Raw genomic sequence first — 18,463 nt, forward strand, 5'->3', positions numbered from 1 at the left:
AAATAACAGTTTTAGAGAAACAAAACTGTGATCAGAAGCACCTAAGGGTGAATATGGAGAAACTGAGCACTGACTAGGATCAGAAACAAGACATAAGTTGAGTAGAAAAGGTAAATGATTCGGGTTGTCTGGAAAGCGAGTTGGAAAGTTGACTTTTTTGTGTTAGAGATTGAGAAAAAAAAGTTGTGGGCTTTAACATCTGCAGAGTCATTGAAACTAGAACCAAGCTATTCAGTGTGACAAGCACTAAAGTCACCAACAACAATGATATTGGCTAAGAATAAAGAGAAAGGGCTTGGTTAATTTGATTAGAAATAACATCAAAAAGAATGCAGTCTTGAAATAAAGGAGAGCGATATAGAACAAAGAGAAAAGTGATAAAGTAAAGTGGTGCTAAACAAAAGCACATAAAAGAATAGTCTATCGATTCGAATATTAGTGAATGATAGATTTAGACAACTTGGTGATGGAGGTTTTTTGTGTTTTACAGTTTTTGATACCTGAGTCATTTTTTAAATTGGTTAAAGAACTTGACTTAAATCTAAAACTGGAAACAATGTTAATGTTTCCGGTTAAACAATGTTAAATCCAATATTATTATGCTAATGTATTTTCTTTATTTGTTTACATTTTGCAACCATAATAATACCTTGACTTGATTTCAACACCAACACATTTATAGCTGTAACATCAACACATTTATCCCTAATTATGGTTGTAACACCAACACATTTATCCCACCTTATTGTTTTAACATCAATACATTTATCATTAATTATTGCTGTAACATTAAGTCATCTGTGAATCATTATCTTGCTCTATAAACTCTTTTCTTATCCAGTAACTTCCAACTCTAATAGTGGTTACTTGCAGCCTTGTTGGAACTGAAGATGTTGAAAAAAGCCACAAAAAAAACATTAACACATTTATTCCAAATTATAGCTGTAACATCAACACATTTATCAAACCATTATATCATTTATATAATCATTATATAAACTATATCTCAACTAAACTATCATCAAACAGTAAAATTATACAATAGCAATTGTCTTATATATATAAAATGTTATTATATTATATATACAATGTTATATATATATATATATATATATATATATATATATATATATATATATATATATATATATACATATATATATATACATATATATATACATATATATATATACACATATATATATACATATATATATATATATACATATATATATATATATATATATATATATATATATATATATATATATATATATATATATATATATATATATATATATATATATATATATATATATATATATATATATATATATATATATATATATATATATATATATATATATATATATATATATATATATATATATATATATATATATATATATATATATATATATATATTAGTAGAAAATCACTTAACAAAAATTTTTTCCATTTAACACTGTTTCATCAACAAAGATTCATCAGAAATGATCAAATTAATAAAACTTCAATTTATACCAAAAATTAAATTACAGGAAGTTGCAAATGTCTTAACTACTGTAAATTTTCACACATTTGTGGAATTTGCTGACACTATTATAAAAAGAATTCTTTAGAAATGATTACTTATGCTATTTTTTAAAATGTTTTTTTAAAAAAGGGTAGTTAATGTAAATATTATTTGAACTCATTTATTTTTATAGTTTTTTAGGAGAAACTTATTTTTGTGCCTACATTTAGAAATTAATTCCGATCTTTTGTTTAATAAGCATTCTTGATTTGCATTTGGAAATATTGCTATATGCAGGCGCTGTTTTAAGGATAGACCAATTCAGTATAAAATTATCAATATTTTTTTCTTTTAATTCCCATATATATTTTGACAGCATGGTGTCTTTTGAATACTTTTTATTCTTGAAAAATTGCTTATGATTGGCAAAACATTTTTTCCATTCACCCTCTGTTATGCCAATATATGCGGGAAATGCTTATGGACCAATTTTAAAAACACTTTTCCTATGTTAGTAGAAACATTTTTGCTATATGGGGGGTTGAACCAAATTAAATTTCTAGTTCTATTTCGTTTTTTTGTATTCTTTTTTTCAAGGTCAAACTTTAGTTCAAAATTTTCAAAACCACTTTTTTTTAGGGCATCTTCAAATATTCGTTTAGAGGAATTGAATACATTTTCATTTGAGGAGTTTTGGTTTAGTCTGTTATTAATTGAAATTGGGATTTGTTTTAGAACTTGGGGTGGATGGTTAGAGTTAATGTTAATATATAATAGTTCATTGTTTGGTTTTTTGAAAGGCTTATATGAATTTTCAGAGAGGTTAAATGTGACATCAAGAAAATTCACAATTTTTAAATTTATGTTTATTTCGATTTGAAAGCCAATATTTTTTAAAATTTTTATAATATCTTTTCTAATTTTGTCGAGCTGTGGACCAGATTTTCTACGCATTACTATTAAACCATCGTCGCGATAAAGGCCTAAATCTTTTATATTGATTATTTTACTTAACAAATCTAAAATATATAGTCCAACAAATTCACAAATTTCTGCTCCGTCATAACTGCCCATTGTTACATTAAAGCAGTCATGTATGTTTTTCTTTTTCCAAGTTTCCTTATTAAAATAAAGTAAGGTTTTTCTACAATGTTTTATTAGACGGATTGTGTCATCAGGAATAACTGTGTGGCTTTTTGCAAATTCAATAGTCTTATCTAAAATATCTGCGGTTATTGAGGGGTAAAAATCATTAATGTCAAATTGAATAAATGTACAGTCATTTTTATTTTCGATTATGGAGAACCAATTTATAACATCAGTGGTATTTTTCCACTGTTGCAAATTTAATTTATTTCTAAGAATATTATTAATTTTGTCCAATTTAATTTTGCTTACATGTCCAATCTCACTTTTTGAGGGAACCAATAACCTACAAGGAAGTTTGTTTTGAAAATTTGGTTTATGGTCTTTTAGTGTTACGAAAGCTTGGGCAGAGGCAGTTGATTTGATTCTATTATCAAGGTTTATTTTTTTAGCAATACTTTGCGCTTCTAAATTAATTGCCTTTTCCAAATTTTTAGGGGCTTTTTCATAAGATTTAGTAATATTGTCGCGTAAAATTTTTTCATAGTTGTTCGTTGTGAGTTGGTAAATGTTATTTGTTTTATCAGCAAAAACCCAAATATTAGGGACCTGATAAGATTTTTTTTACATCTAAATTAATTCTGTTTGAAACTCGTTTTTTATAAGGCGAAACTTTATTGTTTTAATTAAATGCAATTTGTCGTTTTCAAAACTTTCCAAATAAGGTATAAAAGGTGGAGTATTTTTTGTTTTAAATCCATAATTATCATTATTATTAAATGTATCATCTGTTTTTGTATTTGGTTTTAAGAAAAAATGGGCTATCCAACGAATTCTTTTAATAAAATGCTCAACTTTTTCAATCAAAGAAAAAGTATAACTTTTTTCATCTAGTATAGGTATATTTTTTAACGAGTAAGTGAAATTATTAGTTTCCATATTTACACGGAATGTTAAAATACAATTAAGAGTGCTCAACAAATGTTATTAAGGAGCCTAATATATATTTAAACAACTTTAAAAAGTATTCTACACAATATAGTGCTTAATTGGTCTATCCTTAAAACAGTGCCTGCATATAACAATATTTCCAAAAAATGCATACTATGCCTACAAGAAAAATTTGAAATAATTACACATGCAAATCAAGACTGAAATCAAAAGATCGGAATTAATTTCTAAATGTAGGCACAAAAATAAGTTTCTCCTAAAAAACTATAAAAATAAATGAGTTCAAATAATATTTACATTAACTACCCTTTTTTAAAAAAACATTTTAAAAAATAGCATAAGTAATCATTTCTAAAGAATTCTTTTTATAATAGTGTCAGCAAATTCCACAAATGTGTGAAAATTTACAGTAGTTAAGACATTTGCAACTTCCTGTAATTTAATTTTTGGTATAAATTGAAGTTTTATTAATTTGATCATTCATTTCTGATGAATCTTTGTTGATGAAACACAATGTTAAATGGAAAAAATTTTTGTTAAGTGATTTTCTACTAATATATAATTGCTCTGTTCTTTTAAGAACATTGAGCACTCTATTGTGTAGAATACTTTTTAAAGTTGTTTAAATATATATATATATGTATATACGTATATATATATATATATATATATATATATATATATATATATATATATATATATATATATATATATATACATATATATATATATATATATAACATTATATATATAATAACATTTTATATATATAAGACAATTGCTATTGTATTACTTTACTGTTTGATGATTAGTTTAGTTGAGATATAGTTTATATAATGATTATATAAATGATATAATGATTTGATAAATGGGTTGATGGTACAGCTACAATTTGGAATAAATGTGTAAATGTTTTTTTTGTGGCTTTTTTTACCAGTTTTCTCTGTTTAGCCAACACTTTTGCGCTCAAGACTTTTCGGGCTTGCCCACACGCCCGCAAAAACTTTGGTGAGCGCATAAAAAAGCGCTTGCCAAAATGCTAAAAGGGTTTTGTTATAAATTGAAACAAAACTTTTTTGTTCATTGGTGCATTATATATAGTATATATTATATACATATATATATATGTATATATATATATATATATATATATATATATATATATATATATATATATATATATATATATATATATATATACATATATATATATATATACATGTATTTATTTAAAATTGTTTTACCTAGTATTTACTCAAAGCATTTAAACTAAAATAGCATTTTGCTATTTTAATTTTATTTTAAATAGCAGAAAAAAGTGAACTTTTAAATTGCTTACTTAAAAATGACCATTCTGCCAGCACTATTTTGTGCATTAAATTTCAAACGGAGAAGAATGATATACATATATATATATATATATATATATATATATATATATATATATATATATATATATATATATATATATATATATATATATGAATATATATATATATATATAATATATATATATATATATATATATATATATATATATATATGAATATATATATATATAGTATATATATATATATATATATATATATATATATATATATATATATACATATATGTATACATATATATATACATATATATAGTATATATTATATACATATATATATATGTATATATATATATATATATACATATATATATATATATACATGTATTTATATATATATATATATTCTCTTTTAACAACAATTACGCGACCTCAACAAATAAGCTACATTTTTATATCATATAAAAGTCAAAGCAATTAAAATAATATGGAAATACATTGTTTTATTGTTTTTTAAAAAACTCCAATAATAATGACTAAAAAAATTTTTAATCAATAGTGTTTTTTACTTTTTAAAAAAATATTTTTTTTTAATATGAGTGGAGTGTTGCTACATCGACTACCTTATAGCCTGCTGCTACAAGGGAGTGTTGTCACATTGACTATCTTATAGCCTGACTCGCAAAAGAGTACTGCTACACTGACTATCTTATAGCCTGACTCGCAACAGAGTGCCGCTACATCGACTGAGGGTTTAGTTAAGGCAGGCAGTCAATTTAAGAAAAAAAAAAATTATTTAAGTTTTGAAACTTTTTTTGGTCTGGTTTATTAGCTCTCCCTTTACTAAAACTCTTGTTCTCTAAACTACAGTTTATGGAAGAAACTTTTTAACTACCATGCAAGACTATATATATATATATATATATATATATATATATATATATATATATATATATATATATATATATATATATATATATATATATATATATATATATATATATATATACACTGAGGCATATTCGTTTAGACGCATCAATTTTTTTCTCTTTGTCTTAATTTTTTTCTATGAGTTGTCAACTGATATGCGTGCAAGTGATATGCATCAAAATAATTGTTGTGTTGTGGGCTAATAAAAATCACACAAAAATTTTTTCTATGTGTCTTTATTAACATGAGAGTATGTTTGATATACAAAAGTACATTTTTTAATTGGAATATATCTATAGACGCAGCCATATTTTTGACATTAAACGATGGAAATTAGTAATGCGTATGTCCTCCATTACACTGGATCACCTAAAAAAATTCTGCCTTTCATTGACTCCACTAGTCGTTGAAGTGTAGTTTGATCCAACTCGGGCTATGCTTCAAGGATTTTACACTTTAACTCAGTAACAGTTTTAAATTGGTGTCCAGCTGCGTCATAAACTTTTCTTGATAGCATTCCCCACACGTTCTCGATTGGATTTAAGTCCGGGCTACAAGCCCGGACTTAAATCCAATCATTGGCCATTCGAGAACTGGGATGTTGTGGTCTTTAAACCATTTCATAGAATGCCTAGATGTGTGAATTGCAGCATTATCTTGCTGAAGTATGGCATTATCGTCCATGTTTTCATCCATATAAGTTATGAGAACATCATCCAACATTTCTGTATACTTTATCAAGTTCACTTTAGATAAACCACAACACAGAGTCAATTTTCCTAAATAAAAAAATCCACCCCAAACCATTAAACTTCCTCCTCCATAATTTTGTTTTGTTTGTGGGTCATTTATTCCTCTTAGATCATGCCAATAACAACTGTAAGAGTTCAGACCATCTAAATTGAACTTTTTTTCATCTGAAAATATTTCGTTTTGCAACTCATGAGTCCAATGCATATGATTTTTAGCAAACTGTAATCTAGCAATTTTATGGTGTTTTTTTAACATTGGTTTTTGGTGTGGTTTCTTCCACTTTACGTTTGGTGTTGTACGTAGAATATGTGCAACATGCTTATTGGTGACAGGCAATAATAATTTATCCTTTATTTGTGTTGCATTCAATTTATTTTTGGTTGCTTCGAAGCGAATTCGATTAACTTGCCGATTTGTTAATACTTTGTTGCCATTTGTTGCTTTTTTTTACACCGTAATTGTCACCTTTTGCAATGCAGTTTCGTACAACATGGTCAGATCATCCAATTTTTCTTGCTATTTCTCGTATAGAAAGTGCTGGTGAGATTTCTGAGCCACGATATAAATAAATTTGTATTTTTTCAGCATCTGTCAAATACTTTCCTTTAGGCATTTCGTAAAATGCAATAAAAATGATACTGGCAGAGCAAAAGATCAAATTACACTAAAATTTATCAATTTATTTGCGTAAAAGTGATTTAAAATCAATAATTACCGCTATTAACCTGATTGCGTCTATAGATATATTCCAATTAAAAAATGTGCTTTTGTATATTAAACATACTCTCATGTTAATAAAGACATATAGAAAAAAATTTTTTGTGGTTTTTATTAGCCCACAACACAACAATTATTTTGATAATAACTTGCATGCATATCAGTTGACAATACATAAAAAAAAATAATGATAAAGAGAAAAAAATTGATGCGTCTAAACGAATATGCCTCAGTGTATATATATATATATATATATATATATATATATATATATATATATATATATATATATATATATATATATATATATATATATATATATATATATAAAGGATGTTTTTTTTGCTGGTATCTTTTTGGCAACACTGGTTTTGACAGATCACGTGTGCATTGTGTCTTGTGTCATTGTCAATCTTGTTCAGTTTGGTCTATAATTTAACAAACGAGCAATGCTTGCAAATTATTGAATTTTACTCAAAATTCAATAATTTTAATCAAAATTCATGCTTGGTTAAGAGAGTGTACACACACTTCTTCCAATTTATGGGCAGTTTGGTCGGCCTACTGAGGGAGCTATTCGGAAGCTTGTGACTAAATTTCGAACCCAGTTTACATTATTGGACATAAATTGTGTTCAGCGACGAAGCACATTTCTGGTCGAATAGATACGTTAACAAGCAAATTTGCCGCATCAGGAGTGAAGACCAGCCAGAAGCATTGCAAGAGCTACCAATGCATCCCGAAAAAGTCACTGCTTGGTGTGGATTATGGGCCGACGGTATTATCGAGCCGTACTTTTTCAAAGACGACAATGACCAGAACGTTACTGTGAATGGCAGGGTTGTTATCTGTCAAATATGTCTGAGACATATTTTCTGCCGACATAAAATATGTCCCACATATTTTCTATCAACATATTTTGACATAATTTTATGTCTGAATTATTTTCTGCTGACATAAAATATGTCAGACATATTTTCTATTGACATATTTTGACATAATTTTATGTCTGAATTATTTTCTGCGGACATAAAATATGTCAGACATATTTTCTGTCGACATAATTTGACATAATTTTATGTCTGAATTATTTTATGCTGACATAAAATATGTCAGACATATTTTCTGTCGACATATTTTGACATAATTTTATGTCTGAATTATTTTCTGCTGACATAAAATATGTCAGACATATTTTCTGTCAACATATTTTAACATAATTTTATGTCTGAATTATTTTCTGCTGACATAAAATATGTCAGACATATTTTCTATCGACATATTTTGACATAATTTTATGTCTGAATTATTTTCTGCTGACATAAAATATGTCAGACATATTTTCTATCGACATATTTTGACATAATTTTATGTCTGAATTATTTTCTGCTGACATGAAACATGTCAGACATATTTTCTGTCGACATATTTTGACATAATTTTATGTCTGAATTATTTTCTGCTGACATAAAATATGTCAGACATATTTTCTGTCGACATATTTTGACATAATTTTATGTCTTTGCAATCAATTATGCTTCATAAAACTATTACTTTAAACCCTATAAGCAAACATCCGATGTTTCATAAAGGTCTTTTTCTGCCCTTTTTAGCGATGTATCATTTGATAGTATTGACTAATATTGGCATTTATTGACTTATTTATTGATTATGACTTATTTATTGATTATGACTTATTTATTGATTATGACTAATATTGACATTGATAGTATTGACTAATATTGACTAGTATTGAGGCATCATTTGATAGTATTTGATAGTATTGATTAGTATTGGCGCTTTCCCTTATTAGAATGTAAAAACCATCTCAAGCTGAGTTTTTATTACTGAAAGTGGTTTTAATTAGTATGACTAAACTTAAAATATTTCTTTGATTAAAATAATAATAAAAAAAAAACTTTTACAGTTATTTTTAATTATTAGTTGATCCTGAAATAGATTTCATTATGAAAAACTGAATTCAAAAGATTTCAAAAAAATGGTTCACAGAATTTCAAAAAATTCGTGCCAAATTAAATTCATTTAAGCTGAAGAATTTGAAATGTTTCACATAAGTTATATTCAGCTCATTAAATTCATATTAAGAAGACTAACCGGTAATAATTTATAACTAATTACGAATAATATACTTTTAGTTATAATAGTTATGATTTATTTAACAAAAAAATAATTGACAATTGCATTATAACAGCATAATTAACTGCCATAAACTTGCATAAAATGTTTTGAGTGAAATATATATTGGAATAATTATTTTTTTTCGTTTTCCTTACGATTTAAAGTCAAAAATGGCGAATAATTTATTGAATGAATCAACTATTAGTTAAAAATAACTAAAAATGTTTTTTTTTAAATATTATTTTAATCAAGAGAATAATTTTAAGTTTAGTCATATTAATAAAAACCATTTTCAGTAATAAAAACTCAGCTTGAGATGGTTTTTACATTCTAATAAGGGAAATCGCCAATACTAATCCATACTAATTAATACTATCAAATACTATCAAATACTATTAAAATTAGGGGTATTTGGGGTAAAGTCCCTAATATTGTCGAAAAAAAAGTTGTTCAAAAGTATGTCAACCTGAGTCTCAAAAGAAGCGTATTTTCATAGAGATTTTAAAGATGTTATTCGTTTGTAATAAAAATAAGTATTTTTTGTATTATTGCTGAAAAACATTTTGTTGACATTTTTTTAAGAGTCTTTAGCATTTTTTCAAATAATTTATTTGCCAAAAAATTTTAAGGAAAAATTTTTATATTTTCTAAAATCTCTATACTATCTTCTAAAATACGCTTTTTTTGAGACCCAAGTTGACATACTTTTGAACAACTTTTTTTTCAACAATATTAGGGACTTTACCCCAAATACCCCTAATTTTAATAGTATTTGATAGTATTTGATAGTATTAATTAGCAACAAATTTGTTAAACTATTTTTACTTAACTCTGTAAATTAAGTTGAAATGCGCAATAAATTTGTTAGATTGATTTTTTCTTCAAGAATATCAAACAGCAAATAATTCAGATATAAAATTATGTCAAAATATGTCCATAGAAAATATATCTTACATATTTTATGTCAGCAGAAAATAATTCAGACATAAAAATATGTCAAAATATGTCGATAGAAAATATGTCTGACATATTTTATGTCAGCAGAAAATAATTCAGACATAAAATTATGTCAAAATATGTCGACAGAAAATATGTCTGACATATTTTATGTCAGCAGAAAATAATTCAGACATAAAATTATGTCAAAATATGTCGACAGAAAATATGTCTGACATATTTTATGTCAGCAGAAAATAATTCAGGCATAAAATTATTTCAAAATATGTCGACAGAAAATATGTCAAAATATGTCAATCGAAAATATGTGGGACATATTTTATGTCGGCAGAAAATATGTCTGAAAATATGTCGACAGATCTGCCAGACATATTATGTCGTAACAACTCTGGTGAATGGTGAGCGCTACCGTGCGAGGATTACAAACTTTTTTTTGCCCAAAATGGCCGATATGTTAAAGAGAGTTTGCCAAAATTGGACCTTACGCATGGGCCATCTAAAGCTGAGCCACGGCCAACATTTACATGAAATAATCTTTAAACATTAAATTATATCAACCATTCTATCAACTCAAATAAAGATTTCATTAATTTTTCAAATTTTTCGTGTTTTTTTTTGAAATTCAAATCCTATACTTCTTAAAAAATCACCCTTTATATATATATATATATATATATATATATATATATATATATATATATATATATATATATATATATATATATATATATATATATATATATATATATATATATATATATATATATATATATATATTTCATAGTATTATCTCTCAGCATTCAAAAATTATGACCATATAAAAATAACAACCCCCTCAAATTGAGGGGGGTTTGAACTTTATATGGTCATAATTTTTGAACGCTGAGAGATAAAACTATAAAACTTAAAAATTATCGATGAATATAGTTGAGAATAATACAAAAAATATTTCATCAACTTGTTGCTCTCACGTCTGGGGCAGGTGTAGCAAAAATTTTTGAACTTTTTTGTTCCCAGCCTCCAATCAACGCAATTTTTTGCAATTTATCATTATTTGATATAAGTATAAACATAAAGATGTTTGGAGTTAGCTCTATGTCTGGAAGTTAGCTATCTCAAAGATTAAAAAATGCTGGATCCGCCACTGATATATATATATATATATATTATATATGTATAAACATAAATATATGTATATATATATATATGTCTATATATATATATATATATATATATATATATATATATATATATATATATATATATATATATATATATATATATATATATATAACTTTGTTTATGTATTTATATATATATATATTTTTTATATATATATATATTTTATATATATATATATTTATATATATATATATATATATATATATATATATATATATATATATATATATATATATATTTATGTATTTATATATGTATATATATATATACATATATATATATATATATATATATATATATATATATATATATATATATATATATATATATATATATATATATATAACTTTATTTATGTATGTACTTCTGATTCTACATACATAAAAAAAGATTTTTTTTAATTAATATTTAATTAACAATTTAACCTTTTCCAGGTTGTGGACTTGTTGAAGCATTAACTTGATAAGGATTAAAATGACCACCAACGCTTGATTGAGAGCATCTATTTGTGCTGTCAGATATAGGAAACATGTGAATATGATAACCATTTAATTGGCTGTCAAGGCCTTGTAAGGTAATTTCTACAAATGTAGGATGAAAAGGAGATAACTGTGTAAAAATAAAGTTTCCATTTGTTGTGGAAGCTGTTGGAAGAAAAATAGCTTGAGATTTTAATGGTCCGTTTTGTTTTATTTGGCTGCAACTAATTATAAAGCCTGATTTGTCCATAATGTTAAGTGTCATACCAATAACATCACTTGCACTAATACTTGAAGTAAGCTGCCAAAAAAAAGTTTCACTTGACAGATATCCAAACATCCCAGTTAAATCCTTTATCCTTTTATTTAAGTTAGAACAAACACTAAATGGTGATATGAACCAATCATATTGTACTGAGGTGAAAGTACCATCAGATGCTCCAAGTGATGCATAAATCATTGTCAAATCATTGGTTTGTAAAAAATGTATACTACCTGCAACCACAGAACTAGAAATTTGTACAAAAGAGTATGTATCATTGTCTGACAAAATTGTACCACAAGCTACAGGTTGATTTACAGTGTTATTACTTAAGATCAGAGTACTCCCATAAATACTTTTATTTCCATAAAGCGTAATCGGACTTACAAAACTATAACTATTGTTATTATTAACCACATTTAAAACTGTTCCATTTTGTGGTTGCATATCTTGACAATTACTCAACCCATAGTATAACGGTTTGTTAACTATAATCCAGTTTAAATTGGAAACATCAATATTAAAATTAACTTTAACAGTTACATTTTCGGCTTCATTTGCTTGAATAAAAGCAATTTTTCCCTGAAGATCATTTGTATTGAAATATGCAGTGTATTGCTTTCCATAACAAAAAAGATGGTGTACTAAAATAAATTTAAAAGATTTTAAATTAAAGTTGAATTCGGCATTTAATAACTTTTTTGATTGCTTTCTTGCTGGTGGTTTTTTTATTTTTTTTTATTTTTTATTTTTTATTTTTTTTTTGCAAAAAAAAAAAACAACAACAATAAAGTAAAAAACATTTTAGACACTAACAAGTTTTGTTTTAGCCTCATAGCTGAAACAAAAAAAAAGAATTAAAAAAAACGTATTAACTTAAACTTATTTTAAATTTATCGTACCTAACAAAAACAGCAAAGATTGCAACAACTTTATTTCAAAACTCATTGTCAATTTTTTTGAACGTAATATATTCTCATCGATTGTTTTGTTTAAACGACTTCTTATGCAATCATTATAATCTTATCACTATATACATAATCTTTGCATTATATACAAGATGACTATGTATATATTTTACATATTAGGCACGCAAAGATACATTATTGATGGATTGAATGATTCAAAAAATATTTGATTTGGTTACAATTTCTGCAGAATCGGTTTTTTAATTGAAGCGGAGTGATAGAAACCCGTGAAATAAGCGGAAACCCGGGCAAGTAATCCACGAAAAAGTCATACTCAGAGTTACATGTTCCCGGAGTTTGCGTGCAATTATGTCCATATTGTATACCAGGATTACTATTAAGTTTGCAGTTTCTTTGTAAACAGTCAAGTTTAAAATCTAAACAAACTGCGTTTAGGACTCTCTTAAATCTTATCATAATTTTAATTCCAACTCCAGTTAAACAAATGAATGTCTCAGCATCTATAAAAGGCATTTTTGCAGTATTTTCATGGTTTCCAAATCCAGATTTAAGACATTAACAATCTTTCCGTCAAACATTATCAAACCTATTTTATTTAGGTTATTTAGGTGCTCTCAGAAGTCCCTACGGTCTTATCGCGGAGCACCGCGGAAGAGAATTTAACTAGAAGTTCACGCCTCCTTCCTTACAAATGTCGCTTATTGAGCTAGAGCCGGCGTCGAACTTTGGACCTCTGGGTTCTGAGCCAGAACTCTAACTACTGCGCCACGGCTGCTCTAAAGTTGAAACTTCAAATCTTAACTTTTCTTCCTATATCTTGCACAGAGTTTTTTGGTTCTTTATTATTCTAAAGGTTAAGAGGTTAAATGAAATGGATACTGGACAGTTGCAATTTCTGTATATCTAGAAGTATGTATCTAGTAACGGTGAACCATTGGTGTTGAGGTTTGGGGAATTAGTTTGTTTTCCTGTACTTCGTGCACTCTAAAATTAGGAATATGCTCGTGTATTCCTTATTTTATTTATTTTTAATCTAATCTGATTTTTTTGGGGTCTCTATTAAGTGAAGAGCTTCCACTTAAGATAATGTGGTATTTTACTGTGTGCCTAATAAACAGAGTGTTATTTCAAATAAAAAATATTTCAGAGTGCCCCAATAAACAGTTATTTTAAATGAAAGCTCAGATTTTGCTTTTTTTTTTAAGTAATGTAAGCTTTGTTGAAGAATCCCATTTATTCCACTGAGACAAAAGTTTCTAATATTTTTATCAAAGTTTAACACATAATCATATCGTTCAATATCATTTCACATAAGCTTTTAAGCATTCCCTAATGTTTAAGTAGGTTACTTCGCTTGTTTCAGTAGGTTTCTTCACTTGTTTCAGTAGGTTACTTTGCTTGTTTCAGTAGATTACTTTGCTTGTTTCAGTAGGCTACTTCGCTTTAGCAAAGCTTTATAAAATAGTATTACTTTTTTATAATGTGTTAATTGTATTTTTTACAGTTTTTTACGAACTAAAATTTGGAAATTGATTTAGAGCATATTGTAACATAAACATTATATGTTGGTGTAGTCACTGATGGTTGCACAATAGTGCAACCATCAGTGGCTATACCAACAAAGTCTTCAAATTTAAGTCAAATTTTATCATTGTTGTTTGTTCTATTGAGTTTGCTAGAGATTCTTCAGTTAATAGAGATAAAAATCAGAATAATTTTTAGTATGGCAGTTTACAAAACTAAAACAACCTTCCAGGATTTCACAGTTACTAGCATCAATATATCTAAATACCACTATCATTTGACGACTCTGACTGGCATCCGTTGTTTAACCAAAAATGACGAAGTAAAATTTTTCTTCAAAAATTCTTGTTTTAACTAAGACCTGAATTTGTTCAACACATTGTTTAATAACTTCATTTTGAATAGTTTTACTTTAAAACACATTGTTTAATAATTTCATTTTGAATAGTTTAAGTATATTAACTTAAGATTAACTTGTTTTTAAGATATACAGTTTTTAAGTGTTTTTTAAACTATTGTCCCCAGCACTCACTCGATATTAAAGTTACCTCAATTTTTATACGATATTAATAACAAATAAAAGCAAAAAAATTTTTCATTGTTTGTGTATTTTTATTTAATGACCGGCTCATCATTGCAATGACCTCACATACCAATGTTCTGATAACCAAGAAATATATTTAAAAAGGGAAATCCATTGCGTTTTAATTTTTGGTATTTATCTTCAGGTCAGTTACCTTACGTTACAAATAACTCCTAATGTTGATACACAAACAGCTATAACCTGTGGTTGCAGCGAATCATCTTCACTGAATTTTACTATCTGTATTGTTTTTGCTTGTAGAATTTGTAACTTTTATACCAAGTTTAAGTTCAGGTGAAGAAATAATTTTTTCATTGCATTCTGGTTAATTTAAGTCTTTCAATTGATGCACAACTTTATCTTTCGAATGATGTCATGAATATCATTTTAAATATTAATACACAAAACTTTTTAGATAAGAAACTAATTTATATGAAATTTATAATAAATATTTATATTTAATTTATATGAAACTAGAAATAGAAGCACAAAAATTTTACTTTTCTTTAAAAAAAAAAAAATTCAAAAAAAAAAAGGTGTCATAATTTCAATAGTTTAAAAATGAATATATTTTTTACTATCTTTTTAACAACTAAAAACACGTAAATAAATTAAAATACCAATTAAGAATTAAAAAAACAAATATCAAAATATATGTTTTTGCCTGAAAGGAAAAAATGTTGCAAATAACTTTAGAGTCGTTAGATTTACTCAGTGTTAAGAATCTGTGAAGTTGAACATAGAAATTCTATTGTTTTTTCTCTGTTTATACTGTTCTCTAATTCTACATTAATTTTATTAAAACGCGTTGCGTTTACTAACAGTAAAATGTTAAGAAACTTTGTTTTTATAAATTTTTATCTATGAAAACTTGCTTCTTAGCATTTTAACGTTAAAATGTTAAGAATGCCTCAATAACTTTTTAAAGAAAATAGGTTTTGAAAATCTAATTGTTTTATGTTATGAAGTCCTTTTAAATATGTATTTTTTTAATGTTTGCTAATATATTTTATGTGTGTGTGGTATAACCAAATTTAGATAATGGTAGATGGAAAAAGTTTTGATTTTTTGTCTTTCTTTGCTGCTTGAGAACATATCATAATCTCTGCATTTTAAGGCTTTTTTTATCGCTCTTAAATTACTAATTTCATATTAAAGTTATTAAATTTTATTTTGAATAATAATAAACTGTACTAGATAGAAAGACTAACAGTTAAGACATAATCACTGAGGAACATGCGATCTCAATAAAAGAGCCTCTTTTTATAATTGTTTTTCATCTATTAGTAAGTGAAGCAAAGCTTCACTTAGTAATAGTTACGACAGTATTTAAGTTTTATTAGCGCTGTTGACGGAAATGGAATATAAACACTGTTGTAAGCAAACTTGCAATAAGTTTACTAAACTTCAATTTTGGACATCCAGTTTAATGAATAGTTTGTACGTTTCATTTTAATCAACTACCATTGGTTAGTTTAGTATTGTATTTCAATATTGCTACTGTAGTACTGGACCTAATGCATTTAATAGCAACAATCTTTCTGATGTTGATAAAAAAATTAATCAAAATTGCAACTCCTTACATAAATTTCAAATTATGAAAGCTCATTTACTGAAACAGAAAATCGCCCTTTAACACTAATATAGTTAATATAAAAAATGACTTAAGTTTAGACCATTATTTGGAATTAATTAAAGAGAATACTTTCATAACCCAAATCAATAAATTTTTTAAACAAATGATTCAGAAACAACAAGGGATGATGGAAATTCCCAGCTTTCTGATCCAGCTGAAATAGATACAATAAGCTTCATATCAGATTTTTGGACAAAATAAGATGTTTTTTGATTCACTATGGGCCAGAGCTAGAAAGAAGAGAATTTTTCCACATGATTTTGACCACAGAATGCGACACTTTAGCATAAAATGTAAAATGGTAAAAATTCTTTTTAATCGTGATTAAATTTGTTTGATATTGGTCGATAAAAAGATTAATTGTTTTTTATTTGCTGTATGTTATTTTCAATTACGAAAACCAACAATTTCTCAGAAACTTCAATAGGATTTTGATTTTGAAAAAACTAAACCCAACATACAGAGATACAACATACAATAGGATACAACAAAAGCCATCGGTAAAAAAAACAGTGGAATTTTTCTGAACTTGATTGAGTTGATAAGCCATTATTATCCTTTAGTGACTGAACACATTGCATCTGTTTAAAACAAAAAAACCCGCAACTTTTCTCCTCAAATTTAAAATGAATTACTCAGGCAGTAAGTCTGATTGAATTACTCAGACAGTAAGTCAATATATGAAATATTGTGAAACAACTAAATACTACTCCATCCTGTTTGACTGCACTACAGATACCTTCCACAAGGATCAGATGACCCAAATAATCAGGTAGATCCACATCAATGATGAAACCTGTACAATTAAGGAAAGCTTTTTGGACTTTATTGAATCTCACTATAGAATGTCTTGCAATAGAGAAGGATATCTGAAGATTTATGACAATGGAGCCAATATACCTGGAAAATACAATGGCTTCCAAGCTCACATCCGTACTCTCAGTGATTCAAAAAGAATTTCCACGTTCAGCTCACACTTTGAACCATGTTCGAAGTGTGAGCTGAACGTGGAAATTCTTTTTGAATCACTGAGAGTACAGCTCACACTTTGAACCAACACAGAGGTTTCCCTATCATTTGTACATATTTCTTTGTGAATAAGAAAATAATTTTCAATCGTAATTAATAAAAACAAATATTTACGTGGCTAGGGCTAGAAGAAGACAAACTTACCCTTATCACCTAATCCCTCATGATTACATTTTGTGGAAAAATTCCAACCATCTTTAACTTTTTTTTTTTCAAGTTATTCAGCAAAATGGGAAAAAATTGATTAAAACATTGAAACTTTAACTAGAGGGAAACAGTGACACATTTTTTATAAAGTTTTAAATAAGGTAAAAAGAAAAGTTAAAGAAATCTTTTTTGTTTTAAGAGTTTTCTCTCTCAATGTTTTTCTGATGATTTCTTCTTCTATTTGATGATTTCACTTTCTCTCAATGTTTTTTTGAAACTAAAAATTTAAGAAAACTATAATCATTTTTGTACATAA

The 18,463-nt window shown here is 26.3% G+C and overlaps 1 protein-coding gene across 1 annotated transcript in view; it reads right to left on the reverse strand.

Annotated features, from left to right (window-relative positions):
- LOC101240538 (uncharacterized) overlaps window positions 1-13,513 on the reverse strand; it is a 62,553-nt gene extending 49,040 nt beyond the window's left edge. The window contains exons 1-2 of the mRNA XM_065800933.1: window positions 13,202-13,513; window positions 11,984-12,943 (exon numbers count right to left, since the gene is read on the reverse strand). Coding sequence (XP_065657005.1) covers window positions 11,984-12,943; window positions 13,202-13,247 — 1,006 coding nt within the window. The 5' untranslated portion in view covers window positions 13,248-13,513. The remainder of the gene's footprint in view (window positions 1-11,983; window positions 12,944-13,201) is intronic.
- Window positions 13,514-18,463: the final 4,950 nt, after the last annotated feature.

Source organism: Hydra vulgaris, chromosome 07, assembly GCF_038396675.1.
Source record: "Hydra vulgaris chromosome 07, alternate assembly HydraT2T_AEP".
Lineage (NCBI taxonomy): Eukaryota > Metazoa > Cnidaria > Hydrozoa > Anthoathecata > Hydridae > Hydra > Hydra vulgaris.